A 23,302-nucleotide genomic window follows, 5' to 3' on the forward strand; every position below is an offset into this window, starting at 1 on the left:
ATTTTATTAGAATTATATAGAATTATAATTAGAATTTACATAGAATTATTATATTATAATTATAAAAAAGAAATAGGAGCAATGGATATCAATTGTGAAACATGGGGTACTTGAAAGAGGATACTTGGAGTCAGAGGAGCTGAGTTTAAAACTCATTTATTCCACTTATTACTTATGTGCCCTTGGGCAAGTAATCTAAACTCTCTGGTCTCAGTTTCCTTATCTGTAAAAAAGAAGAGTTGGATTAAATTATCTTTAAAGCTATTTTTAATTCTAAATTTATGACCCAATAAACTGAAAAAAAAAACAACCTAGAGTCAGGTTCAGAATCACAGAATTTCAGAGCTAGAAGGCACTTTAAAGGCTGTCTAGTTCAACCACAACCTGGCCAAAAATTAAAATTTAGAGGGAATAAATATGAAGTTTTTCACTTGGTTTTATAGAACCACCTATAGAAGCACAACATGGGATATGTGTGTGCTGGGGAAGAACTTGGAGTTTTAGTGGATTGTGAGCTTAACTTCAGTCCATAGTGTAACAGTAGACAAAGCAAACCAATGCAATCTTAAGTTGCATCAAGAGGCAGCATGGTTCCCAGAACCATGGGTAAAAATCCCTGATCATCCCACATCAGTTCTAGAGCCAATATTTAAAGACAGATGTTGCCAAGCCTAAGCATAGCCAGAGGAGGTGGCAACGAGGCAGATACAGCTGAAATGACCAAACAACACCAACAGAAAATTTCATGAGGGCAAAGATGATGTGTTCTTCGATATTCCAACAGATCTGTGATTTTAATTGCAACTTACCTATGCCTGCCCATACAGTAAGACTCATGTCAATATTCTCCCATAAACTCTCCACAAAGAGTCCAACCAACATAATGGGGGCTTTCCTCTAGATCACACGGATACCAACGGAGTGCATGGCAATCTGTCAGTGTTGCTCCATGTCTTCCCCATAATTTTTCTAGTTAGGACATTTTCTTTATGGCACCCTTTACTCTGCTTCTCCCACTTAATTCTTCATTTGTAAAGTGTTGCGGGCAACACACTCCCCCCATGAACCTCTCTGCTCCACTTAGAATGCCCAAAACTTTAATTCTTTGGAGACTGCAGCATTTATTCCTTGACCTACAGCCAAACAGCTAAGACTTCCTCTTCAAAAACTTTTTATGTCTCCAGTGTCCAAACAGTGTTCCACATATAGCAAGTACTTAGAAACATTCATCCAAATGGAATGAATTGAATTGAAGCTTTTGTCAGATTGTGAAATGTATCTGAGATAACCTTTCCTTCTTCTAGGATTACATAATTATATCACCTTCTCACTTCCTTAAGTCACCCTTGGTTGAGTAACCTGAATGAGGGGAGTGGTGTGAGAGGACTCTTAAGTCCAATGGAAGTCATTCTTGCGTGTAATATTGAGTTGGGGCAATCCTGACGATCAGTGGGTTAGAAGGCTTTTCAGAAGAGCCAGGGGAGCAGGGTTGCTGTTCCTTTTATGAGCCTTCTATGTAATGACTTCCCTTAAAACCTTGCTTACTCAAGTTTCATAAGACACACTTGCCATGTTGAAAATGAACTTGTTCATAAAAAAAAGTAAACCTTGACACTTCCGTGAGGTAAGTTACCAGAAAGGTTGAGCAATGAAAGCTAAAGTCAAGGGATAGAATATAAATGAGAACACAGCCTCTCTTAAAACCTGTTTTGTGAGCCTTCCTGGGAAACTGGAGGAGTTCAATACCCCTGTGTCCCATTCCCCACTCTTTTCTTCAGCTCTCTGTCCATCACCCTACGTCCCCTTGCTTGGTCCAGGAGGCACAAGCGAGTGAGTACTACCTGCTGCCTCCCATTTTCATGGCTTAGGGATCACTAATTTAGTACATGTGGAGTTTGCCTTCTAGGGTGGGTGGAATTAAATTTGAGACCTGAAGGAACCTGAGGCAGCATAGTGGATAGCATGCTGGAGTTGGAATCTGGGAGACCTGAGTTCAAATTCTGTCTCAGAGGTTTGCTAGTTATGTGACCCTGGGCAGGTCTCTTAACTTTTTTCAGTCTCAGTAACCCTCATCTGTAAAATGGGGATAATAATAGCACCTAACTTTTAGGGTTGCTGTGAGGAGAAAATGAAATATTTGTAAAGTGTTTTATAAACTTTAGGATGATATGTAAATGTTAGATAGTATTATTGTTAGTATGTATTCTTGAAACATACCCATATTAGACGTTTACTCAGATGTCTGTGCTGTGGTCCACCAGCCAAAAGACCAGACAGAAACTTTTACCCTGGATATTATATCTACTCTCAGCCCCTTTTCTGTCTCAGCTCCCTGATATTTTTCAAGTTCTTCTAGGGAACAAAGACCATGTCATGGGGATACCCTTCCCCATATGACCTTCCATAGAGAAAACAGGTAAGTCAACCCATAGAATCAAGCTAAACCTGTGTTAATTAAAAATGTGTCCTCAAGCCAGTAGATATTAGACCAGAAAGCCCTGAGAATTGGAAACAGATAAGATACAGAACATAGGCACTAGAGTAATGAATGACAGAAAGGAAACTACAGCTACTGGCAAAAAAAAAAATCTCTATTTTAACATTAGATTCAGTGTTGAATTAGCAGAAATGTCAAACCTCAAAGACCAAGTTAAAAAAGATGAGAAATAATAAGATCCCTGGGTTTTAGAGGCCAGCTGGTCTAACCCCATGGTAGAGTACTGAATTCAGAGACCAGAGAGATCTGTGTTCAAATCCAATTTCCATCACTTACAAGCTATGTAACTGTGAGTCAATCACTTAATTTTCCTGGGCCTCAGTTTCCTTACATACTTCAATGAACTATTTGAGGAACAAATAAGATAATGTGTCTATGAGATCTCATCAATGTCTATGTTCCCTCCAGAGATGCAGATCATAACCCAGCCATGTCTACCTGTCCTTTGTACATTTCTGTAAGTTTTCAGGAGATTAAGGAAGGAGGTCCATCCAATATGCTGAGTTTCTTGCCAAGTTCTCTTGTTAGCATCTTTCTTCTTCAATGACATTGTTTATATTCTTTTTCCTAGATTATCCCTTTACCCTTTAGCCTGTAGATTTCCATTACCTCTTTGGGTGATATCCAACTTCAATTATTCAAAGGCTATAGTGTTCCATGACTCACAATTACACAAGATCACTGAGAGAATATTGATGTTTAAAAAAAGGTGTCTTTGTTTCAGGAAGAAGTTTATGGTTATTAAAAGAAATTGGCCACTTCCCAAAGTAATCCAGCCCATTCTCCTCTTTCTTTTCAGTCCTGAACCCAACTCATGGTTTCTTTTCAGTGTGTATTCAAGATATATGGCTAGCTACATAGTAGATAGACAGACAGACAGATATACTGACACACACACACACACACATATATACATATATATATATATATATATATATATATATATATATGCAAATGCACACACATACAAAATGCCCAAGATATGTAGATATATTTATAGATTATATAGCTACATCTGGATTACCTTTAGGAAATTGCAAAGATTTTTCTAAAATTCTTTATTCTACTCTACAATCTTCCATATTGACATATATATATATATATATCCATATATCTATAATTTTTCATGTGTGTGTGTATATGAATGTGTGTGTGTGTATGATTCCACATACATATGGAAGCAGATAGAGTGTTTGACTTGAAATCAGGGAGACCTGGGTTAAATTCTTATGCAGATATTTGATAGTTCAATAACTCATTAATCTCTCTAGGCCTCAGTTTCCTCTAAATAAGGGTAGTGGGGTGGTTGATTCAGTGATCTCTAAGGTCCTTTCAACTCTAAATTTATGATCCAATGTAATCCAATAATCACCCACAAGACTGAACACTCCCACATTATCAGCCTCTACATGTGTGTTCTCTATAATAGAGTAAGAAATTGAAGGACATCATATTCAAGCAGGGCAGCATGTCAAAGTAGGGAGAACTCCAGACTGGGAACAAGGAAATGTGGTTTCTAATTCTAGCTTTACTATAAATCACCGAGTGACTTTAAGGTAAGTCACTTAATTGTACTGAGTATCAGTTTCCATGTTAGGAAATAATAATGTAAGGTGGAGTTGGAGAGGTCTTCCATATGCTCCTGTTTGCAGTCAACATTATTCTATTTGTATCAAGGCCTAGGAACTGCAAAGCCTCATAAATGAGATTTACAATCATTCAGCCTAATTACCTACACAGGAAAAAAGTAAGGAGATGAAGAATATGTGTTGTTTAGACTGTGATATGAAGTTGGATAAACAACTTGTATATTATTATAAATCATGTAGATAGACAGATAGATAGATAGATAGATAGATAGATAGATAGATAGATAGATAGACAGATAGATAGATAGACAGGAAAGACAAGCTGATAGATAAGATAGATACAGACAGATAAGATAGACAGATACATACATACATGTAAGTAGGTAGATAAGTAGGTAGATAAGTAGATGGGTGGATGGATAGATGGATAGATAAACAAAAGATGATAGATAGATAGATAGATAGATAGATAGATAGATAGATAGATAGATACATAGATAGATAGAAAGACAAACAGAACTCTAAAAGCAGTCTACCCTCTAAGAGGAATGGAGGCCAAGGACTCAGCAAGAGAAGGCAAAATATGACCTGCCAGAATCAAGGAATCCAGGGGCAGAGTCCAGGTTATTGGTGGGGATGTGATTCTAGAATAAAGGTGCCATGGCTGAAGCAGGCTGGGAAGAATGTGTCATAATCCAGTTCCATTTTTTTTTCTCTCTATTAGAGAAGGCTTAGCATTGAGACTGATATCAAGGAGAGCAAACGTAGGTGGACACATTCTCAACATGTTAAGATGTATGACACATAAAGAGTGGTTTGAGGGAAGTGAGAAACATAGCACTTTGCTAAAAATGTTAATATGTACAAATTCCTCCTGTAGGACCTCACTTCTTAGATGTCCCAAATGAGTGACCCTAATCCTTAATAAAAAGGGAGAATAGAATCTCTGGCCGTAAGCTGCCACTGTGATTGATTCTTCCCTCTATCCTGCAACAGACAATGAGTTGAATTGACCCTCTCACTCCCTATGTAGCTCAGAGCCAGGAGCCATGTTGCTGCTCTGCCTCTCTTCATTGGTCCTCTTTACACACATCCTGGATGCTCATGCTGCAGGAATGACATCCTTTTCCAAGAGAGCGGTCCCAGATGCCTGTGCCCTCATCATGTGTGGCCCTGTGGAAAATGGACTGCCTGGAAGAGATGGGAGAGATGGAAGAGAAGGGCCCAGAGGAGAAAAGGGAGATCCAGGTAGAGAAGTATCTTTGGGTTTAACTCTATAGACACATACATTCTGCTGTCAGGGTTTCTCTCTCCCTTGCTGTGTTGAATGTCTTGATTGGGGGGGGTGTCCTTTTATTTATTTGTTTGCTTATTTATTTTTGTAATTTTTTAAAAATTTTATACTAAAATACAAAATGAGACAAGCAAAAAAAAAATCCATGTGCATTGACTGGGTTTTGAAATTAGACAAATATTAATTCCACAGCTAATGAAAGAGCCCTTCAATTTCCCACTACTCTTGATGGAGGGTTGATTTTTCAGTAATCAATCAGTTCCCTTGACTTCAGCCCTACTTGATAAATTGTTTCACTAGTAGAATGAAAGTTGTTTGCTCATCTACAGATTGAAATGGCTTGAAGGTTCCATCTAAATCTTTCAGTGATGGTAAAAGACATAAGCCTGAAAGAACCAGAAGTTTTAGGGCTAGGCTTTAAACAAAATGGGAACTGGTCAAAGTATTCTTATAAAGTGCTTTAGCAAAATTTCACATCTGTAGAATTCTTTGCCTCTCTATGAAAAAAAATAACAGAAATCTATTTTCTCTTCTTACCATCTCCTTCCTTACTGGGAAAAAAAGAAAAAAAACCCAAATTTCTTATGATAAATATGCACAGTCAGGCAAAACAAATTCTTTCAATGGTTGGTATAAAAACTCCATATCTCATTTGGGCTAGATGACATATCACAGCTACATTATCAGCTACATTATTTAACAATCCTAAAGTTATACCTGGAAGGACCTTAGAGCTTCTCTAGTCTTAATCTGGTGCTTTAGAGATTTACAAACTGAGGGCCAAGATCACACAGTCATTAATTAGTAGAAAAGGGATTTGAGGCCTGATTCCCAAATCCTTCACTTTCCCCTATGCTCCAGGTATATTTGCTCGCGTCCACAAAGGTCAAATAAGTTCCTGGAGAGTTAGGGTCACATGTGAATATCTATGACTAACACAGTGCTCTGCATATAATAGATGATCAATAAAAACATCTTGAATAATAACCTTTTCATTGCTGTTTCAATTTGCTTTAAGAAAAAGGGAAGCAAAAGGTCACCTAGAATCATGGGTTCTTAGCCAACATATCCCACAAATGAACTTCTATTGCCTTTGTGCTGGCTTTGATTAAAAGTCTATTTCATTTCTTGAAACAGGATTGTTAGGACCTAGAGGCCCAGCAGGGTTACCTGGAGAAATTGGTCCCATTGGACCCAAAGGGGAAAATGGATCCATGGGGGATCCAGGCCCAAAGGGAGATGTTGGAGAAAAAGGTGAGTGCCAGGATGGAAGGAAGCTTTGGTGTGGTGGGAAAAATGCTATATTTTTCAGTGAAAAGAAGACCTAGTACTATGTTCTGCTTCTATTACTAATTAATGAGAATGAGCATATCTCTTCACTCTTTCAGTGCTGGTTCTCAATTTCCTAACCTTAAATGGAGAAAGGCAGACTTGATGATTGCTAAGGTCCCTCTGCAATCCCACAATTCTTTGGCACTGGTAATATCACTTTTCTGAGCCTCAGTTCATTATGTGTCAAATAGGGATAATAATGCTTTTGCTATTTATCTAACAAAGTTATTGTGAGGATTGAACTAGATAATAGAAGTTAAGACCTAAATAAATGTGTTTGGAATCTGAAATTTATATACATTTTGTTTATATTAGTTATATTGTATCAAATCACATTATGTTACATAGAATTTTATAAATAAACATAGATGCATATACATACACAGACATATAGGTATGTTTACATATTTATATATACGCAGTTACACACACAGTGTTTTATATATATGAGGCAGTGTGGTATAGTATTTATTGAAAAGGCCTAAGAGTCAGGAAACCTGAGCTAAAGTCCTTCCTCTGATCAGTACTGACATTGTGACCCTAGGGAAGTCACTTAACTCTGTTTGCCTCATCTATTAAATGAGCTGGAGAAGGAAATGGCAGTATTTTTGGTTAAAAGAAAAAAAAACACCCTTAAATGGGAACATAAAAAGTTGGACATGACTGAAAAAATGACTGAGCAATAAAAATTCACTGTGTAATACTACTGACTTCTATGTTACCCACACTACTTCTCACCTCCAAACGGGCACAAAATTGTGCCTTTACTACAATTCATCTTTTCCATGCTTGTCTTGTCTCGTCTAGCACTGACCACAATTTATCTTATCTGTTCTTCCCTCAGGACTCCCTGGAGCTCCAGGTGTGCCTGGTCCTCCTGGAAAAATTGGTCTTTCTGGAAAACAGGGGAATGCAGGTCCCCAAGGTGAACAGGGACCCAAGGGAGAAGCTGGAGACAAAGGTAGGTACTGGGGCTGGGCTAAAGAAGTATTGACACTCAGTCCACGTCTATCCCCTGATATCACGGTGAATAAAAGTCATCTGAAGTATTTGGCAGTGGATAGAGATCAGGACTAGAAATCAGACTGAACTTTGCTGCTAACCAGTGCTCTGATTTTGGGTACGTCATTTCATCTTCGCCTTATAAGCCTCAGTTTTTTCAACTGTAAAAGGGAGACACTAGACCAAAAGGCCTTTTGAGTCCTTCTCCTGATCTCCTGTCAAGGAAGCTGAGCATCCTTTCTTTCTGCAGTGGTTCTGCCCCAAAGGGACAACAGATATTATCATCCTTGTTAATACCCACCCATGACCTGAGTGGCATAACTATCACTCCTAAGTCTTTTCTTCATTCATCCATACATTTATAGCTGTTGTATGTCCACAATTCTGCTGAATGCTACAAGGGAATCCCCCAGCCATTCATCATGGTACAGTGGAAAGAGCGCTGGTTTTATAATCCATATCCTAATTCTTATGTTTACTATTTGGGTGATAACTGAGCAAGACGCTTAACCTCTCTGTGAGCCTCAGTGCTGTGATCTAGAAAATGAGGATGATGGACTGGATGAACTCTCACGACCATTCCAGCTCTATGTTGTAATCCTGTGATCATATTTCAGGATACAGAAGAAATATCAGACACTGCCCCTGCCCTTAAGGAAATACTTCTGAGAGACTCATAGGTTTAAAGGTGGAAGAGCTTTCAGAGGCCCCCTAGTCCATCCAGCACTCTCATTTTACAGATGGGGAAATTGAAACCCCAAGAGAAAAGGGGACTAACCCAGATTCACACAGCAAACAAGTGGAAGTACTAGAATTCAAATGCAGGACATTTGGGCCTGGGTCCAAATACAGCGTTCTTTCTACTATACAACTGCCGCCTTCTCTAAGCAGTTCTCCTGCCAGATCTCAAAGGTAATGATAATCATGGCTTAATGGTGAGATCAAGCCTTTGTTTAGCCTTTCTCCATTCCATATTTTGTACACTGCCACCTACTGAAAAGGAGAAAGTGAGAAAGCAATGAACAAAATATCCCTAAGCGATGAGTAGCTGTTTTGTTCTATCCTCAGGAGCCCCAGGAAGACAAGGGACACAAGGTACTGCAGGCCCAGTAGGCCCACCAGGCCCTAAAGGGGAGAAAGGAGTATCAGGTGAAAGAGGACCTCCTGGAAATGCTGGTGCAGCAGGTGAGTGATGGGAAGCAGGACCTGGGAATCTCCAAAAGCCATTTGACTTCTGGCGCCCTAAGGTCTGAAGTTCTTTTTATGTAACATTTGAGTCAGGCCCACCCCTTACATTGAAGAGTCAAGGGAGGTTGAAAGCTCAGTACTTGGACAAGATGGGGAACATTCTGCAGACAACCAAGTGTTGTAAATTGACTCATTTTTGGTCTCTTTCTTTTCATTCAACATTAGGCCCAGTTGGAATCCCTGGTACTCCAGGCCCCTTGGGGCCAAAAGGCTTATCTGGAGCAAAAGGTGATAGAGGATTACCTGGGGAGAAGGGTGCCAAAGGAGAAAGTGGTCTCACAGGTATGCCAGCCAAGCAGATGATGGAGAGGTAACTTTCTCCAGCTCTATGGTTGTCCTATTTTCTTAAATTTTAGAGAACAGACAAAGCAGGATAAGGAGGCATCAAAGTCAAGCCATCAAGACAGAGTCTGAATTGATAAACTTGGAAACTGATTGAATATGTGGGGAGAAGACAGTGAAGAATTGAGAATTTCTTAAAGGCTGGAAATCTTGGGGACAGGAAGAAAGGCAATGCCTCTTCTAGAGAATCCAGCTGTTCTTTACAACATCTGCAGTTCACTCTGGCAAACACTTTTACAGAGGATATACCTTCTCGTTCATACCTTCTTTCACAATTCTCTGAGGAAAATTGAAGAAAATTTCTTTGTGGTTGCTTCTATCATGAAATTTCAACATACGCAATGCTAGAGGAGAAACTATAAGGTGTAATTTTGCCTTACACACAGCTTTTTAAAAATCAATACATACTCAAGTATTTACTATTCTCTGTATTTCACAGTAAATCATATAGCTATGGAAATGTAGTCTAGTTGAATGTTGTCTGTGAAAATCTACCTATTCCCTTCTCACATTTTCATCAAGGATACCTTCAGTGTATGCATTTGTATAGACCATTCTCATATACAATCTTAGTCCATAGCTCTTCATATTTTCTGTTCCTTTGGTATCTTTCCCTCTTTATTATGTCTTGAATATCATCTACTCAGTGCCTTGTTACCTTTATCACAGATGTCTTCCAGGCATTTATGACAAGTTTTAGTTGTTCTTTTCGAAGTTCATCTTTACAAGTGGTTAGGGAGATATTAGAGTCCAAATGTGTTGGTTCCATCAATCAAGTAATAAGCGTTTATTAAGAACCTACTTTGTGCCAACCTATGCTACGTGCTGAAGATAATAGATGCAAAAGAAAAAAACCAACAGTCCTTACTCTCATGTCATTAATGATGAGGATAGATCATTCTCTATTGTCTATGGAACCAAATATAAGCTCCTGATCACGGCAATTGAGCCCATTGTGGTTCAATCTGTTTTCAATTATTAAGAGTCTGCTATATGTCAGGCTCTATGGTAGGCACTGGGGATAGAAATGTTAAAAATAAAATAATCTCTACTTTCTTATCATTAATGGGAAGAATAGATCACTACAGAAATGCTGAGAGACGTTTCATTCTGCTCTACTCCTCTCCTTCTCTCATCCCATATTTCTAGTTAATTTTGTGGTCAACTCAGTTTGACTGCCATAACATTTCACACATCTCTCCCCCGTCTTTGTATTCACAGGGTCACCACACTGATTCAGGCTTCCTGACCTCTCACATGAGTTACTGTAATATCTTTCTAAATGCTCTCACTGCCTCGTGTTTTCTCCCCCTGATCCATCCTACACAGTGCTACCAAGGTAATTTTCCTAAAGTACAGATCTGACCATGTTTCTCCATTAGAATTTAAATCTCTACCCCCACCCTCCACTAGAATGTAAGCTCTTGGAAGGCAGAGACTGTTTTTTTTAACTTTCTTTGTATTCTCCAGAACAGAGTAGAATGCCTAGCCCATAGTAGGTACTTAGTAAGTGCTTGTGATGCATCAATAACTCATTTTTATCTTGAGGATCAAATATAAACTTCTGTGGTTGACATGTAAAGCTCTTCAAAGTCTAAGTCCAATCCACATTTTCAGTTTTATTTATTTATTCCTCCTCTTCACACAGCAAGATGTCTCCAGTCTCTGATTTTGTGTAGGCTGTCCCCCATGCCCTTTCTTCTTCCTTTCATATCTCCCTGAGTTGATAATACCCAACCAATCAAATTACCTTGATTCTATTTTGTATATATTGTGTATGTACATAGAATAGAATAGCAATAGAATGTAAGCTCCTTGAGGGGAGTCACGCTTTCATTTCTATCCCCAGTACCTAGCTCAGTAGTTAGCACATAGTATGAATACAAATTTAACAAATGCTTGTTGGTTGGTTTTTTGAAATATATTTATTATACTCTCTTTAACCTCATCTATAAATGTTCTCAAGACAGAGATCTATCCATATCATTCCCCTGAACAAAACAAAACAGAATTTTTAGTCCATTGCCTCTACTAGAAACTTCAGCTGGGTGTCTAAAACTCTATACTGTCTGGCTCCAATCTACTCGTTGCCTGTGAATTCCTAAGCACCTAGTACATAGAAGGCACTACCAGACATATTCCATCTTACTCTTCTTCATGCATTTCACATTCCAGTCAAATTGGTCTATTAGCAATTCCTTGTAGAAATAATTCCATCTCTTGCTTACATGCCTTCCTACAGCCGATGTCCATGCCTTGAGGATACTTCATACTCAATCCTCATTCAAGGAGAAGCTTAGGATCCATGAACTAAAGGATCTATGATTTCCCTTATTGCTACTGCTTTAATTATTTTCTAATTATTTAAATTATTTTCTATTTATAAGTTTTTCAAATGCAAGAACTGTTTTCTTTTTGTCTTTGGGTCCCAAGAGTTTGGCACATAATAGGAACTTTATAATTGCTTGTTGAATTGAAAAGCTTATTGAATCTATCTTAGCTGTGCTTGATGGCGAACTTTCCTTGAACTCATTTTCCTCTCCAGTGCTCTTTCTTGTTCTTTGAGGTGATACGGGTTATGATTTGGCTTCATCCTCCTCTCTGATGCTTTTATGAATGAGCATGTATTCTCAACAGATGTTGCCTTTGACTCCCACTTTTTTTCCCACTTGTCATTTAAATTTGCTACCTGAGACAATAGCAAGGCTCTTTTGCCCCACTTTTCCCCCTCCTTGCCTTGGAAAATATATGAATTCAGAATTCAATGATTCTTTTTAAAATAAGAGCAACTAGAAGAAATGTCTTTACTTTTATCCATTTCCCATTTTTCCTCCAAAGACAAAACCTTCTTTGAATGAATGAGGTAGAGCTCCTGTAATCACTCATCCTATTTCTCTCACCTTTATACTTTCTTCTAATGTGGTATTGATTTCCATCTTTGGTCCGTATGGGTAAGCTGTCACTTCTCTGTACTGTTGTCAGGTATCCAAGAACCTTCTTATTCTCTTCTTGAAGAGAATATTAATAATAACTAGGCTCCTGAATACTCCTTGGTCTTTAGCTGTTCTGGTTTCTTGAACTTGAATCATTTTCTGTCCCAGTTTTCGTTGTTGCCTGACCTCCCACTTCCCCAACCAACTTGACCTTGAACTCACCAATTACTGAGGTAACTAGAGAATTATCAGCATAGAGATAATTGCATCCAAGGAAGCTGCTGCAATCACTAAGTGAAAAAGTAGAGAATGAGAAAAGCAGAGGGCACAAGAAAAAAAAAACCCTGTTTTGTTGTTTTTCAGTCATGTCCAACTCTTCATGACCCCTTTTGGGATTTTCTCAACAAAGATACGGGAGTGGTTTGCCATTTCCTTCTCCAGCTCATTTTACAGATGAGGACAGTGAGACAAACAGGGTTAAGTGACTTGTCCAGGGTCACACAGCTAATAAGTGTCCAAGGCCAGATTTGAACTCAGGAAGAAGAGTCTTCCTGACTCCAGAAATAGCAGTCCACCCACTAAACCAATTAGCTACCCCTACAGAGACACACGTTTAGAAGGTGTGACCTGGATGAAAATCCAGGAAAGGAGGCAGAGAAGAGAACGTAAGATAGATAAGAGGAGAGCCAGTAAAGAGTAGAGTTACAAAAACCTAGAGAAAAGAGAGTATCAAAGAGAAGGGAGTGATCAACAGTGTCAAAGGCTATATACAGGGAGATTGAAAAGGATGATGACTGAGAAAGGCCATTGATTTGGAAATTAAGAAATCATTACTAGCTTTTGAGAGAGTAGTTTTGGTTGAATGATGAGGTCATAAACCAGATTGTCAAGAGTTAAGAAGAAAGTGAGAGGAGTGGAAGTTAAGCCACCTGTTGTCAACAGCCTTCTCAAGGATTTTAGTCACAAAAGGTAGGAGAGATTTGGGATGATAGTGGGGATGGACTGATCAAGAGAGGATTTTTGATGATGGGCATGTCTTAGGCAGTAAGGAAGCAGTCTGTAGACACAGAGATTGAAAGTGAGAGAGTGGGCATTAGAGAGGCAATCTACTGAAGATGGGACAGAACAGGATCACCTGGGCAGCTAGAGGGACTTGCCTTGACAAGAAGGACCACCTCTTCATGTGAAAGAGGGATGAATAATGATGCAAGTAGAGGTCTCATGAGAAAGTTTCCATACTAGTGAAATTTTATCTTCTTAAATGATGAATATGAAATTACATGGGTATCAAAGATACTTATTAGATATGACAATTTTTCAGTGGAAAAAAAAAATTTTCCCCAGAGTTCCCTATCTCTGTTTTATCCCAACAGTATTCCATCCTACTCTGAGCAGCACTTAAATATAATTCTTATATAAAAGGAATTACTATTCATGTTTTTAATATAGTCCAAGAACAAAAGGGTTATATGGCCAAATCACCTTGGGCAATACATATCCAAGCATCTTCTCAATTATTCCCACCCAACCCTGTGGAGAAGTCAGCAAATTTTCATGTTTACAGGAAGCCTGATGCTACCATGTAGGAAATAACTTAAAGTTCACCCTAGTCCAGGGCTTCTTAATCCTTTGGCCATACTGGAAAGTTGCACCACCCCCCTACTCACTGCAGCTGGTGCCCTGGGTCTTACCCAATGTTCAATCTGTGCTGAACCGGGGCTCTTCCCAAACCTCTCTCCTCATGCAGAAATCAACACTCTGAAGCAGCAAGTAGAGGCCTTACAGGAACAGATGAGAATCCTCCAAACGAGTTTTTCCAGGTACCAGAAAGGTAAGTGATTTGTAGCTGGGGCAATGTCTTTTCCCAATTTCTACTCCTTCCCTGGTTCTCTGCACACAGACTGCTTTTACTGGGCTTTCTAACTCTGGTTTCTTGCTATTCAAAGGTCATTCTCAGAGCCAGGTCTGATCTCCTGCCTAGTGATGAGGAGAGGATGTTAATAAATCCTTTGTGAAGCACTGTGTAGAAAATTTATTGGAGGAAAAGAAGAAAATTGCTTAGAAGCCTAGATTTAGAGCTGAAAAAGGCCTTGTTATTGTTCAGCTGATTTTCAGTCATGTCTGACTCTTCATGACTCCATTTGGGGTTTTCTTGGCAAAGAAATTTGAGTGGTTTGCCATTTCCTTCTCCAGCTCATTTTACAGATAAGGAAACTGAGGTAAACAGAGTTAAGTGACTTGCCCGGGGTCACACAGCTAAAGAATCTGAGCCCTGATTTGAACTCAGGGCTTCCTAACTGGAAGACCAGTGTTCTATCCACTGCATCACCTAGCTGTCCCAGGGCCCTTAGAGGTCCCTTAAATCTAATTAAGTGAAATTCATTTAATCTAATCTGATTAATTCTAATGTAATGCCCATATTTTAAAGATGAGGAAATTGAGACCCCAAGAACATAAGTGACTGGCCCAAGGTCACACAGGCTCTGAGTCAAAGACAAATGCAGGGCCTCTGTTTCCATCTCCAGTATTCTTTGTCTATGGTGCCACACTGCCTCAGAAGGCCAAGAATCTCCATCACTTAAAAATTCGTTTTTAATTATATAGGTTGGGAGTGATACTTTGTATCTTCTCTTAGTAACACAAATTTGTCACTTAAAGAAGAGGAAGGATATCAAACGAGGTGAGATGAAACAGGGAGTACAGGTCTTTGTTTCAAGGTCTTCCTTCTGCAGCATGGAATTATGGTAATGCACTAGGATGTTGTCCCAAGCCCGAGGGGCAAGGCCTCCGACTAGATTCTTAAAAGGTGGGATTGTGAGCTACCCAGAGCAGATGAGAGCTGCTTGGTCTTGGCAGGAGGTTCTGGAGGCTTGATTTAGCTCTATGGCCGAGCGTAAGAATCTGGACTACTCAATTCACCTTGATGAAGGCTTGCAGAGCTACAGCTGGGCCTTAAAATAAAAAAAACTGCAGGCAGGAGAAATAATTTGACTTTTGGGCTAGGCTGGCTAGAAGCCAGAGTGACAACAATGTTTCAGCCTTCTGCTATTACTTGGCCTTGCAGCCTTTAGAAAAGGCAGGGCAGCAAAGAGATACTAATTCTGACCATGAGTTTCCCCAGTTCAGGGCTCTCCTCTCCCATGTCCCAGGCTAAAGGGAAAGGAACATTCAGGTTTTTTGATGCTTCTCAAAGCCCTCCAAGTATTCACTCAGTCTTTGCCCAATCCCCTTAACTGCCCTGTCTTCATTGACTACTGCATTTTATGGTCAGTATTAGGGGAGAGCTGGTTGAGTGAAAGAAAATGAATGTTTAACGTCTAAGATAGTACGTAAATGACTACAAGTGATTAAAGTATAATGGAAAGATCACCAAGTTCAGGTTCAGATTCCTAATTCTGCCATTTATTAGCTTTGTGACCTTGAGCCAATCTCAACTTTTTGGGGCCTTAGTTTCCTCATTTGTAATGTGAAGAGGGTGATGCAGATGACTTCCTAACCAAGTCTAAGATATCATAACGTTCAGAAAAACATATCATTTATGAGCTGCTTAAATCAAGGATTAGGCACAGCAAGCTCAAATGACTTCATAGAAGAGCCGTCAGTCCAGATGTAGCCTCTGTGCTAACACAGCCAGTGTATTCTTTAAATCATACGTGGTACTACTAGCCATGTTTAAGTTATGTAAGATAGTCTGTTCAGCAAAATGCAAAAGACACTGGCTTGTGAGTCAGAGGTTGTGAGCTCAAGTCCCAACTCTGACACATATTTTCGTGTGACCTTGGACAAATCATTTCTCCAAGAAAGAACTGAACCTCTCTGGTCTCTCAGTCTCCTGAATGCCACCCTAACCTCAGAATTAGCTAGTCTCTCTGTTCATCTGCCTCAGGCTCTCCTGTGCTTTTGTCCTAGCTGACCTGTTTCCAAGTGGCCAAGCAGTTGGGGAGAAGATATTCAAGACAAATGGCCATGAAGGCAACTTTGAGAAAGCTTGCAATCATGCCAAAAAGCTGGTGGGCAAGTAGCCTCCCCCAGGAATGCAGCAGAGAATGCGGCTGTTCAGGAGATTGTCACGACATACAATAAGGCGGCTTTCCTTGGCATGACTGACACTAAGACAGAGGGCAAGTTCATCTATCCAACAGGAGAACCACTGGGCTATTCCAATTGGGGCCCAGGAGAGCCTAACAATGATCAGGGTAGAGAGGACTGCATTGAAATATACACCAATGGCAAATGGAATGACAAAAGTTGTGAGGAGTCACGTCTTATCATTTGTCAGTTTTGAGCCACTGGTGGGGAAAGAGTTGTGCTTTGTTTGGTATGAGCTAGCGAGGGGATATAGGTGACACAGGCTGCTGCAGACTAGAGGTGGCAAGGGCTGCCTGGGGACCATCAAGGAACATCAGATAGAGGGCCACTGCATTGCTCATGACTAATAAACAAAAATATCAAAACCTTGTGCCAGATGTGGCTTCTTTAATTATGACTACAGTTAATTCCACTAGAGTCTGAGATGGGAAAAGGGAGATGGCGTGGACTCCACCATACCTGAGGCTCTAAATCTGCCTTCCTAAAAGCCCAAGAGCTGAGTCCTGAGCCTTAAAACTCAACAGACATTCATTAAATACCATGTGAAGATGACTGTGCCAGGTACTGCTCTTTTCAAAAATCAAATGATCCTGCCCTCCTTCTACTTATACTGTCACTTTTGTAGAGGAGCCATCCCTTGACACATTCATTTCTTAAAGATGCCTATTCACTGAATGGGTGTTGCCTTACTCAAAGTGAGAACCTGAAAAGACCTTAGCTTAAAAGGGCCAAGGTCTCCCATTGCGTTTTGGGAGTTATCCTGAGTGCTATCTGGCCACTGGACGCAGATGGCTCTGTAGGAGAAAATAAGGCTGGTGACCTCGCACAGCCCTCCCTCACTTAAATACAATTCATTTGCAGGTCATGGCATCATGTTCCTGATGTCATGGTCCTCTTCAGACAAACCACTGTCATTTCTGAGTTATGTTTGTCTCCAAATTAGGATGTGAGCCACTTGAGGACAGGATTTATCTTGCTTTTCTATTTTTATTTCAAGGACTTCATACATTGTTTTACATATAGCAGACATTTAATAAATATTTTTCCATGTATTCATTCATTCAACAACACCTTGCTAGACTCAACAACAGCTTACTGAGCATCTTTTGCTGCAGGAATGAAAAAGCCTCTGTTAAATGCTTACTCTGTGCCAATCACTTTGCAGTGTATACAAATAGAAAATAGAAACTGTTGGTACTCTCAATAAGTTCACATTTTACATGAGGAAGACAACATATCTAGGAAGTTTTGGCAGAAGGTTGAATGGAAAAACCTGATCATCCTTGGAGGGCCGATGGCAAGCCTCAAGAGTTTTTAGGGTGCATTGTAGAGTCAATGACTGCGCATCCAAAAGGCATAGTAGAAGGGCAGCGGGTAATGTCCATTACTCCTCCTGGCTCGATGCTAACTACCTCCCCCATGTTGAACTCTCTTCCCATTGCACCACAGTATTGTATGTCCCAATAGAAAGTAACCTCCTTGAGGGCAGAGAATGTCTCATCTTTGTCTATTATCGCTGGTGTCTACCACAGTGCCTGGTCTACAGTAGGGGTTTAATGAGTGTTTGTTGGATTTAATTGAATTGGCTCAGACAGTAATCATAGGAGGGAATCAGTAGGGTGCATAGGGCAAGCTTCCTGAGCTCTGAGTTACACTTCAAGACATAGGGAGTATTTGAAGCTGAGAGAGAATGTCAAAGCATGAGGAAAGATACAGACACAGGAACGAATCAGATATATTCAAGGAGCAGTAAGAGACTAACCTGGCCAAAACAGAAATATTCCTGGGAAAGAAGTAAGAAAAAGGGAAAAATAGAATAGATCCCAATTACAGAAGTTCTTAAATACCTGGATGATCATCTTATCACCTATGTCAATCATTGAAGGCCTTCATCATCTGTTCCCATACCCAGCTCATGAAGTCAGGGGATTAGAATTACATTTTAAATGGGCAGTGCATAAGCCATCAGAATTCCGTGGGTTTCCAACTGAAAAAAGAAGCAATTGTATGTAAAAGAAGGGAAATAAAAGTCTTTACATGATTCTTAGCAAACTTGAGATACTTCCTACAGAGCAGAAGTATGCTGGTAAATGTTTAACAACTGGCTCTCCAAAAAAAATGTACCACGAAATACTTTCAAGTTTAATTTGCATTAATAACATCTTCTCCATCACTTTCTTAAATATAGATGATCAACAAAACAATAAATCAAGCCCTGATCTGTAGCATTTATTAATTTCCAATGTATAAATGGTCACACTAAAAATTTACCAATGGAGTCTCCCTAGATGGTGGAACCTAGCTCTAGTATACCACTGCCAGAGTATCCTGAACTATCAGGGACATTTTTACAAGATGAATCAAATGTGCTGGAGCCCAGGCCACAAAAAACAGACTCACTGTGCCTCTCCTTTAGTATGTGGCATATAGACTCTTATTGCTAGATAGCTTTGCATTATTTCCCCAAGTTTACGGTAATTTCCTGGAGGATAACATCCACATCTTAGAATTCTCTGCATCCCCCAATCACAAAGCCTTATACACACTCTGGACATTTGTCATTGTTGTTCAGTTGTTCAGTCATGTACAACTCTTAGTTACCCCATGGATTTGTCCATGGGGTTTTCTTGGCAAAAAAAGGGGAGTGGTTTGCCATTTCCTTCTCCTCTGTGTATCCATACTACACATGAAGAACTGAGGCAAATAGGGCTTAGGTTATTTGCTGAGGGTCACATAGCTACTAAGTTTCTGAGGCTGGATTTAACTTTTTTTCCTAATGACATGTAAAAACAATTTTTAACATTTGTTTTTTAAACTTTTTAGCTCTAAATTCTCTCCATTCTTTCTTCTCATCCCCCCTCCCTGGTTTGGCAAGCAGTTTGCAATAGGTTTTCCATGTATAATCATGTAAAACATATTTCCACATTAGTCTTGTTGTGAGAGAAGACACAGATGGAAAAAAAAACAAAGTGAAAAAAGTTTACTTTGATCTGCATTAAGACCGCATCAGTTCTTTGCTTGCAGGTGGATAGCATTTTTCATCATGGATTCTTGACAACCATCTTGGAAGAGCTAAGCCATTCACATTTGATCGTCATAAAATATTGCTGTTACTGTGCATACTCTTTTCCTGGTTTTGCTCACATCACTTTGCATCAGTTCATGTACGTCTTTCCAGGTTTTCTGAAATTATCCTGCTCATAATTTCTTATAGCACAATAGTATCCCGTTACAATCAAATACTACAACTTGTTCAGCCATTCCCCAATTGATGGACATTCCCTCAATTTCTAATTCTTTGCCACCACAAAAAGAGCTGCTATAAATATTTTGATACAGACAGCTCCTTTTCTCTTTTTTAAATCTCTTTGGGATACAGACCTAGTAGCGGTATTGCCAGATCAAAGGGTATGCACAGTGTGATTACTCTTTGGACGTAGTTCCAAATTGCTCTCCAGAATGGCTGGATCATTTCACAACTTGACCAACAGTGCATTAATGTCCACATTTTTCCACTTCCCCTCCAACATTTGTCATTTTCCTTTTCTGTTGTATCAGCCAATCTAATGGGTATGAGATGGTACATCAGATTTGTTTTAATTTGCATTTCTTTAATCAGTAGTGATTTAGAGCATTTTTGTATGACTACTGATAGCTTTAATTTCATCTGAAAACTACCTGTTCATATTATTTGACCATTTATCAATTGGAGAGTGATTTGTATTCTTATAAATTTGATTCAGTTCTCTATGTATTTGAGAAATGAATCCTTTATCAGAGATACTTGCTACAAAAATTGTTTCCCAGCTTTTTGCTTTCCTTCTAAACTTGGTTGCCTTGGCTTTGCTTGTGAAAAAAAAAATTTAATTTATTATAATCAAAATTATCCATCTTACATTTCTTAATGTTCTCTACTGTTTCATCATAAATTCTTCCCTTCTCCATAGATCTGACGAGTAAATTGTTTCATGCTTCCCTATTATGGTATCACCCTTTATGTCCAAATCATGTACCCATTTTGACCTTATCTTGGTATACAGTGTAAGATATTGTTCTATACCCCTGGTTTCTGACATACTATTTTCCAGTTTTCTCAGCAGGTTTTTTTTTGTTTTGTTTTTTGTTTTGTTTTGTTTTTGTTTTTGTCCAATAATGAGCACTTGTCCCAAAAGCTTGAGTCTTTGGGTTTATCAGACACTAAATGACTATTGTCCAAATGGGTACACTGAAAATTTACCAGTGGAGTCTCACTAGCTGGATTTTTAAAATATATTTTACCTCCTCCAGGAGTTTTTTTGAGGATAGCCTGAGACCAATTCACCTTTTTTTTAAAATTTTTTTTTCCAAATGCTTTTGAGTTGAAAATTTTTTCTCCCTTTTTCTCCCCCCCCAACCCTCCCCAAGATGGCACACAATCTGACATAGGCTTACATTTACATACCCATTAAACATATTTTCACATTAGTGAAGTTGTAAGTAAAAATTAAAACCAATAGGAGGAACCATCAGAAAGATGAAACAAAACTCAACTTAAGGTAAAAATAAGTGAGAGCGATTTGACTTCCATAGTTCTTTCTTTGGACGTGGACAGCATTTTCCATCCCGAGGCCTCTGGAGATGTCTTAGATCCTCATAATGCTGAGAAGGGTTCAGTTTAACATTCTTAGTCATTGCATAACATGGCTGCGATTGTATACAAAGTCCTCTTGGTTCTGCTCACTTCACTCAGCATCAGACCATATAAGTCTTCCCAGGTTTTTCTGAAGTCAGCCTGTTCATCATTTCTTATAGAACAATAGTATTCCATTACATTCATATACCACAACTTGCTCAGCCATTCCCCAATTGATGGGCATCCTCTCAATTTCCAATTCTTTGCCACCACAAAAAGAGCTGCTATGAATATTTTTGTACATGTGGGTCCTTTTCCCATTTATTTGATCTCTTTGGGATATAGCCCTAGAAGTGCTATTGCTGGATCAAAGGGTATGCACATTTTTGTAGCCTTTTGGACCAATTCACCTTTTTCCTTGGGGCTTGACATACAGACACTTTGACATTGTTATCCTTTTCTGAGTTTGTGCTTTGATCTTCGCTGTCACCATAGTAACTTTTCATGGTCAGGTTCTTTTTTTGTTTGTGGCAGGTTTTGCTCATTTCCCCAGCCTATTTAATGACTTTACCTGTCTGTTAAAGATGGGCTCTGTTTCTAGCTTAGAGGGAGCACTAACCCAGGCTTCTTGTGCTGTGGGCACAGAGTCTCAATGCTAGCCTGGGCTGGGGGTGCAGAGCTTCACTGCTGGCCAGAGCCTGGAGTGTGGGGTCTGGATGCTGGCTTCTTGGGGTGCTACCTGCTGCTGGCTTGCCCAAAGGGCACCTGCACTGCACCCTTTTACCTGAGTAAGACAGACCTTCAAAGTTGTCTTAGAATAGAAAATTATTTCACCCTCTTATTTTGTTGGTTCTGCCATTCCCGAATTCATTTTCAGGCATTATTTCATTGTAGTTTGGAGCTGAACTTGGGAGAATTCAGGTGATTTCCTGCCTTACTCTCCTATCTTGGTTCCATGCTCTGAAGCCAGTTTTGAATCTGGATTTTCCTGACTCCAGACCCTAGAACTTTATCCACTGCACCACCCAAATACCCTCCTCTGGACATAGTCAGATTCAATAAATATTCGAGCAGATATATCAGTTCCTCCTTCCCTGTGCCAGACTTCTAATCCCTTCAATTGATAATTACTTACACACATTCATTAGAGGAGAAAATTCTTAAGATCTACACATACACGCACAAAAATCACTGTACTCTAATTCAAAACCTCAGAGGTTAAAGATTTAATATGTTACTCATAGCAATAAGTCTGAACAATAAGTAACAATTTTATAGTTCAGTCAATAACCCTGGAATAAACTTTTAAAGCCATATTAATTTGGAGGTGGGGGAGAGAATAAAGAGAAAAAACTCAGAACACAAAGACCCATGAAGGGACATCAGAAGGCCACCACTGAGGAGGCTGTTGAGAGATGAGAATCAGGAAGAGAGAGCAGACACAGAGGACTGAGTCAGAGATGTCTCCCAAGGCTTAATTGCAAGGGGGAACAGAGAAGAAGGAAATGAACTACATGGTAGCTTCCAATTTTAGCTAACTCTTGCTATCTACATGAGAAGCTAAGTTGTTTCCATGTTGCAGGAAATCCAATGCTGGCAATGACCTCTAAATTTGGGCACCAAAAGGTAAAGTTCAAGTTCATTCTACCCTAATACTGTCTCTGCTCAAACACAGACCTTGCCCATTGCATTGGCTGATATATTTCTTTAGATCTCTTCATCCATGATCTACTGACAGGTACTGATATTTTCATCTTGGTCTTTCTGTTTGCCTTAAAATAGTCTCTTATTTTTAAATACTGTTTCAGGCCTGATGACTTTGTAGCACAATCTATTTATACTACGCATGATAAACAAACAACTACATTAAAACATTAGGCAAAGGCTCTAATGTCAGAGTCGTGCCAATGGTCTCTGGCACAGTAAAACTTCCATCTGAATGTCATCGGTATTTCCTCTCAAAACTGCCAATAACTAGCTGTGTGACTTTAGGAGTCTCTCCACCTCTATGGCCTCTCTATAAAATGAGGAGGTCAGACCAGGTGATCTTATTTTTTTTTAATTAACTTATTTATTTTTAGTTTTCAACATTCACTTCCATAAGATTTAGGGATTTAAATTTTCTCCCCTTCCCTCCCCTCCCCCCTGTCCAAGATGACATTCAAAGTTATATAAGCTCTACATATACATTCCTATTAAACACATTTTCATTTTAATCACGTTGTAAAGAAGAATCAGAACCAATGAGAAGAACCAAGAGAAAGAAGAAACAAAACAAAGTATCAACAAAGAGAGCAAATAACATGCTTCAATTTGCATTCAGACTCCATAGTGCCTTCTCTGGATGTGGACAGCACTTTCCAG

At 39.3% G+C, this 23,302-nt stretch overlaps 1 protein-coding gene across 1 annotated transcript; it reads left to right on the top strand.

Moving 5' to 3' along the window:
- Window positions 1-1,700: 1,700 nt before the first annotated feature.
- Window positions 1,701-16,696, top strand: LOC110201598 (uncharacterized). The gene is given in 10 exon segments (XM_020977371.2): window positions 1,701-1,830; window positions 2,348-2,416; window positions 5,120-5,334; window positions 6,518-6,634; window positions 7,557-7,673; window positions 8,783-8,899; window positions 9,128-9,244; window positions 13,985-14,068; window positions 16,147-16,215; window positions 16,218-16,696. Coding segments are annotated over 9 exon segments (1,164 nt in total). The 5' UTR covers window positions 1,701-1,830; window positions 2,348-2,393; the 3' UTR covers window positions 16,523-16,696.
- Window positions 16,697-23,302: the final 6,606 nt, after the last annotated feature.

The sequence above is a fragment of the Phascolarctos cinereus genome, unplaced genomic scaffold, assembly GCF_003287225.1.
Source record: "Phascolarctos cinereus isolate Bilbo 61053 unplaced genomic scaffold, phaCin_HiC Scaffold_3;HRSCAF=262, whole genome shotgun sequence".
In the NCBI taxonomy this organism is placed as follows: Eukaryota; Metazoa; Chordata; class Mammalia; order Diprotodontia; family Phascolarctidae; genus Phascolarctos; species Phascolarctos cinereus.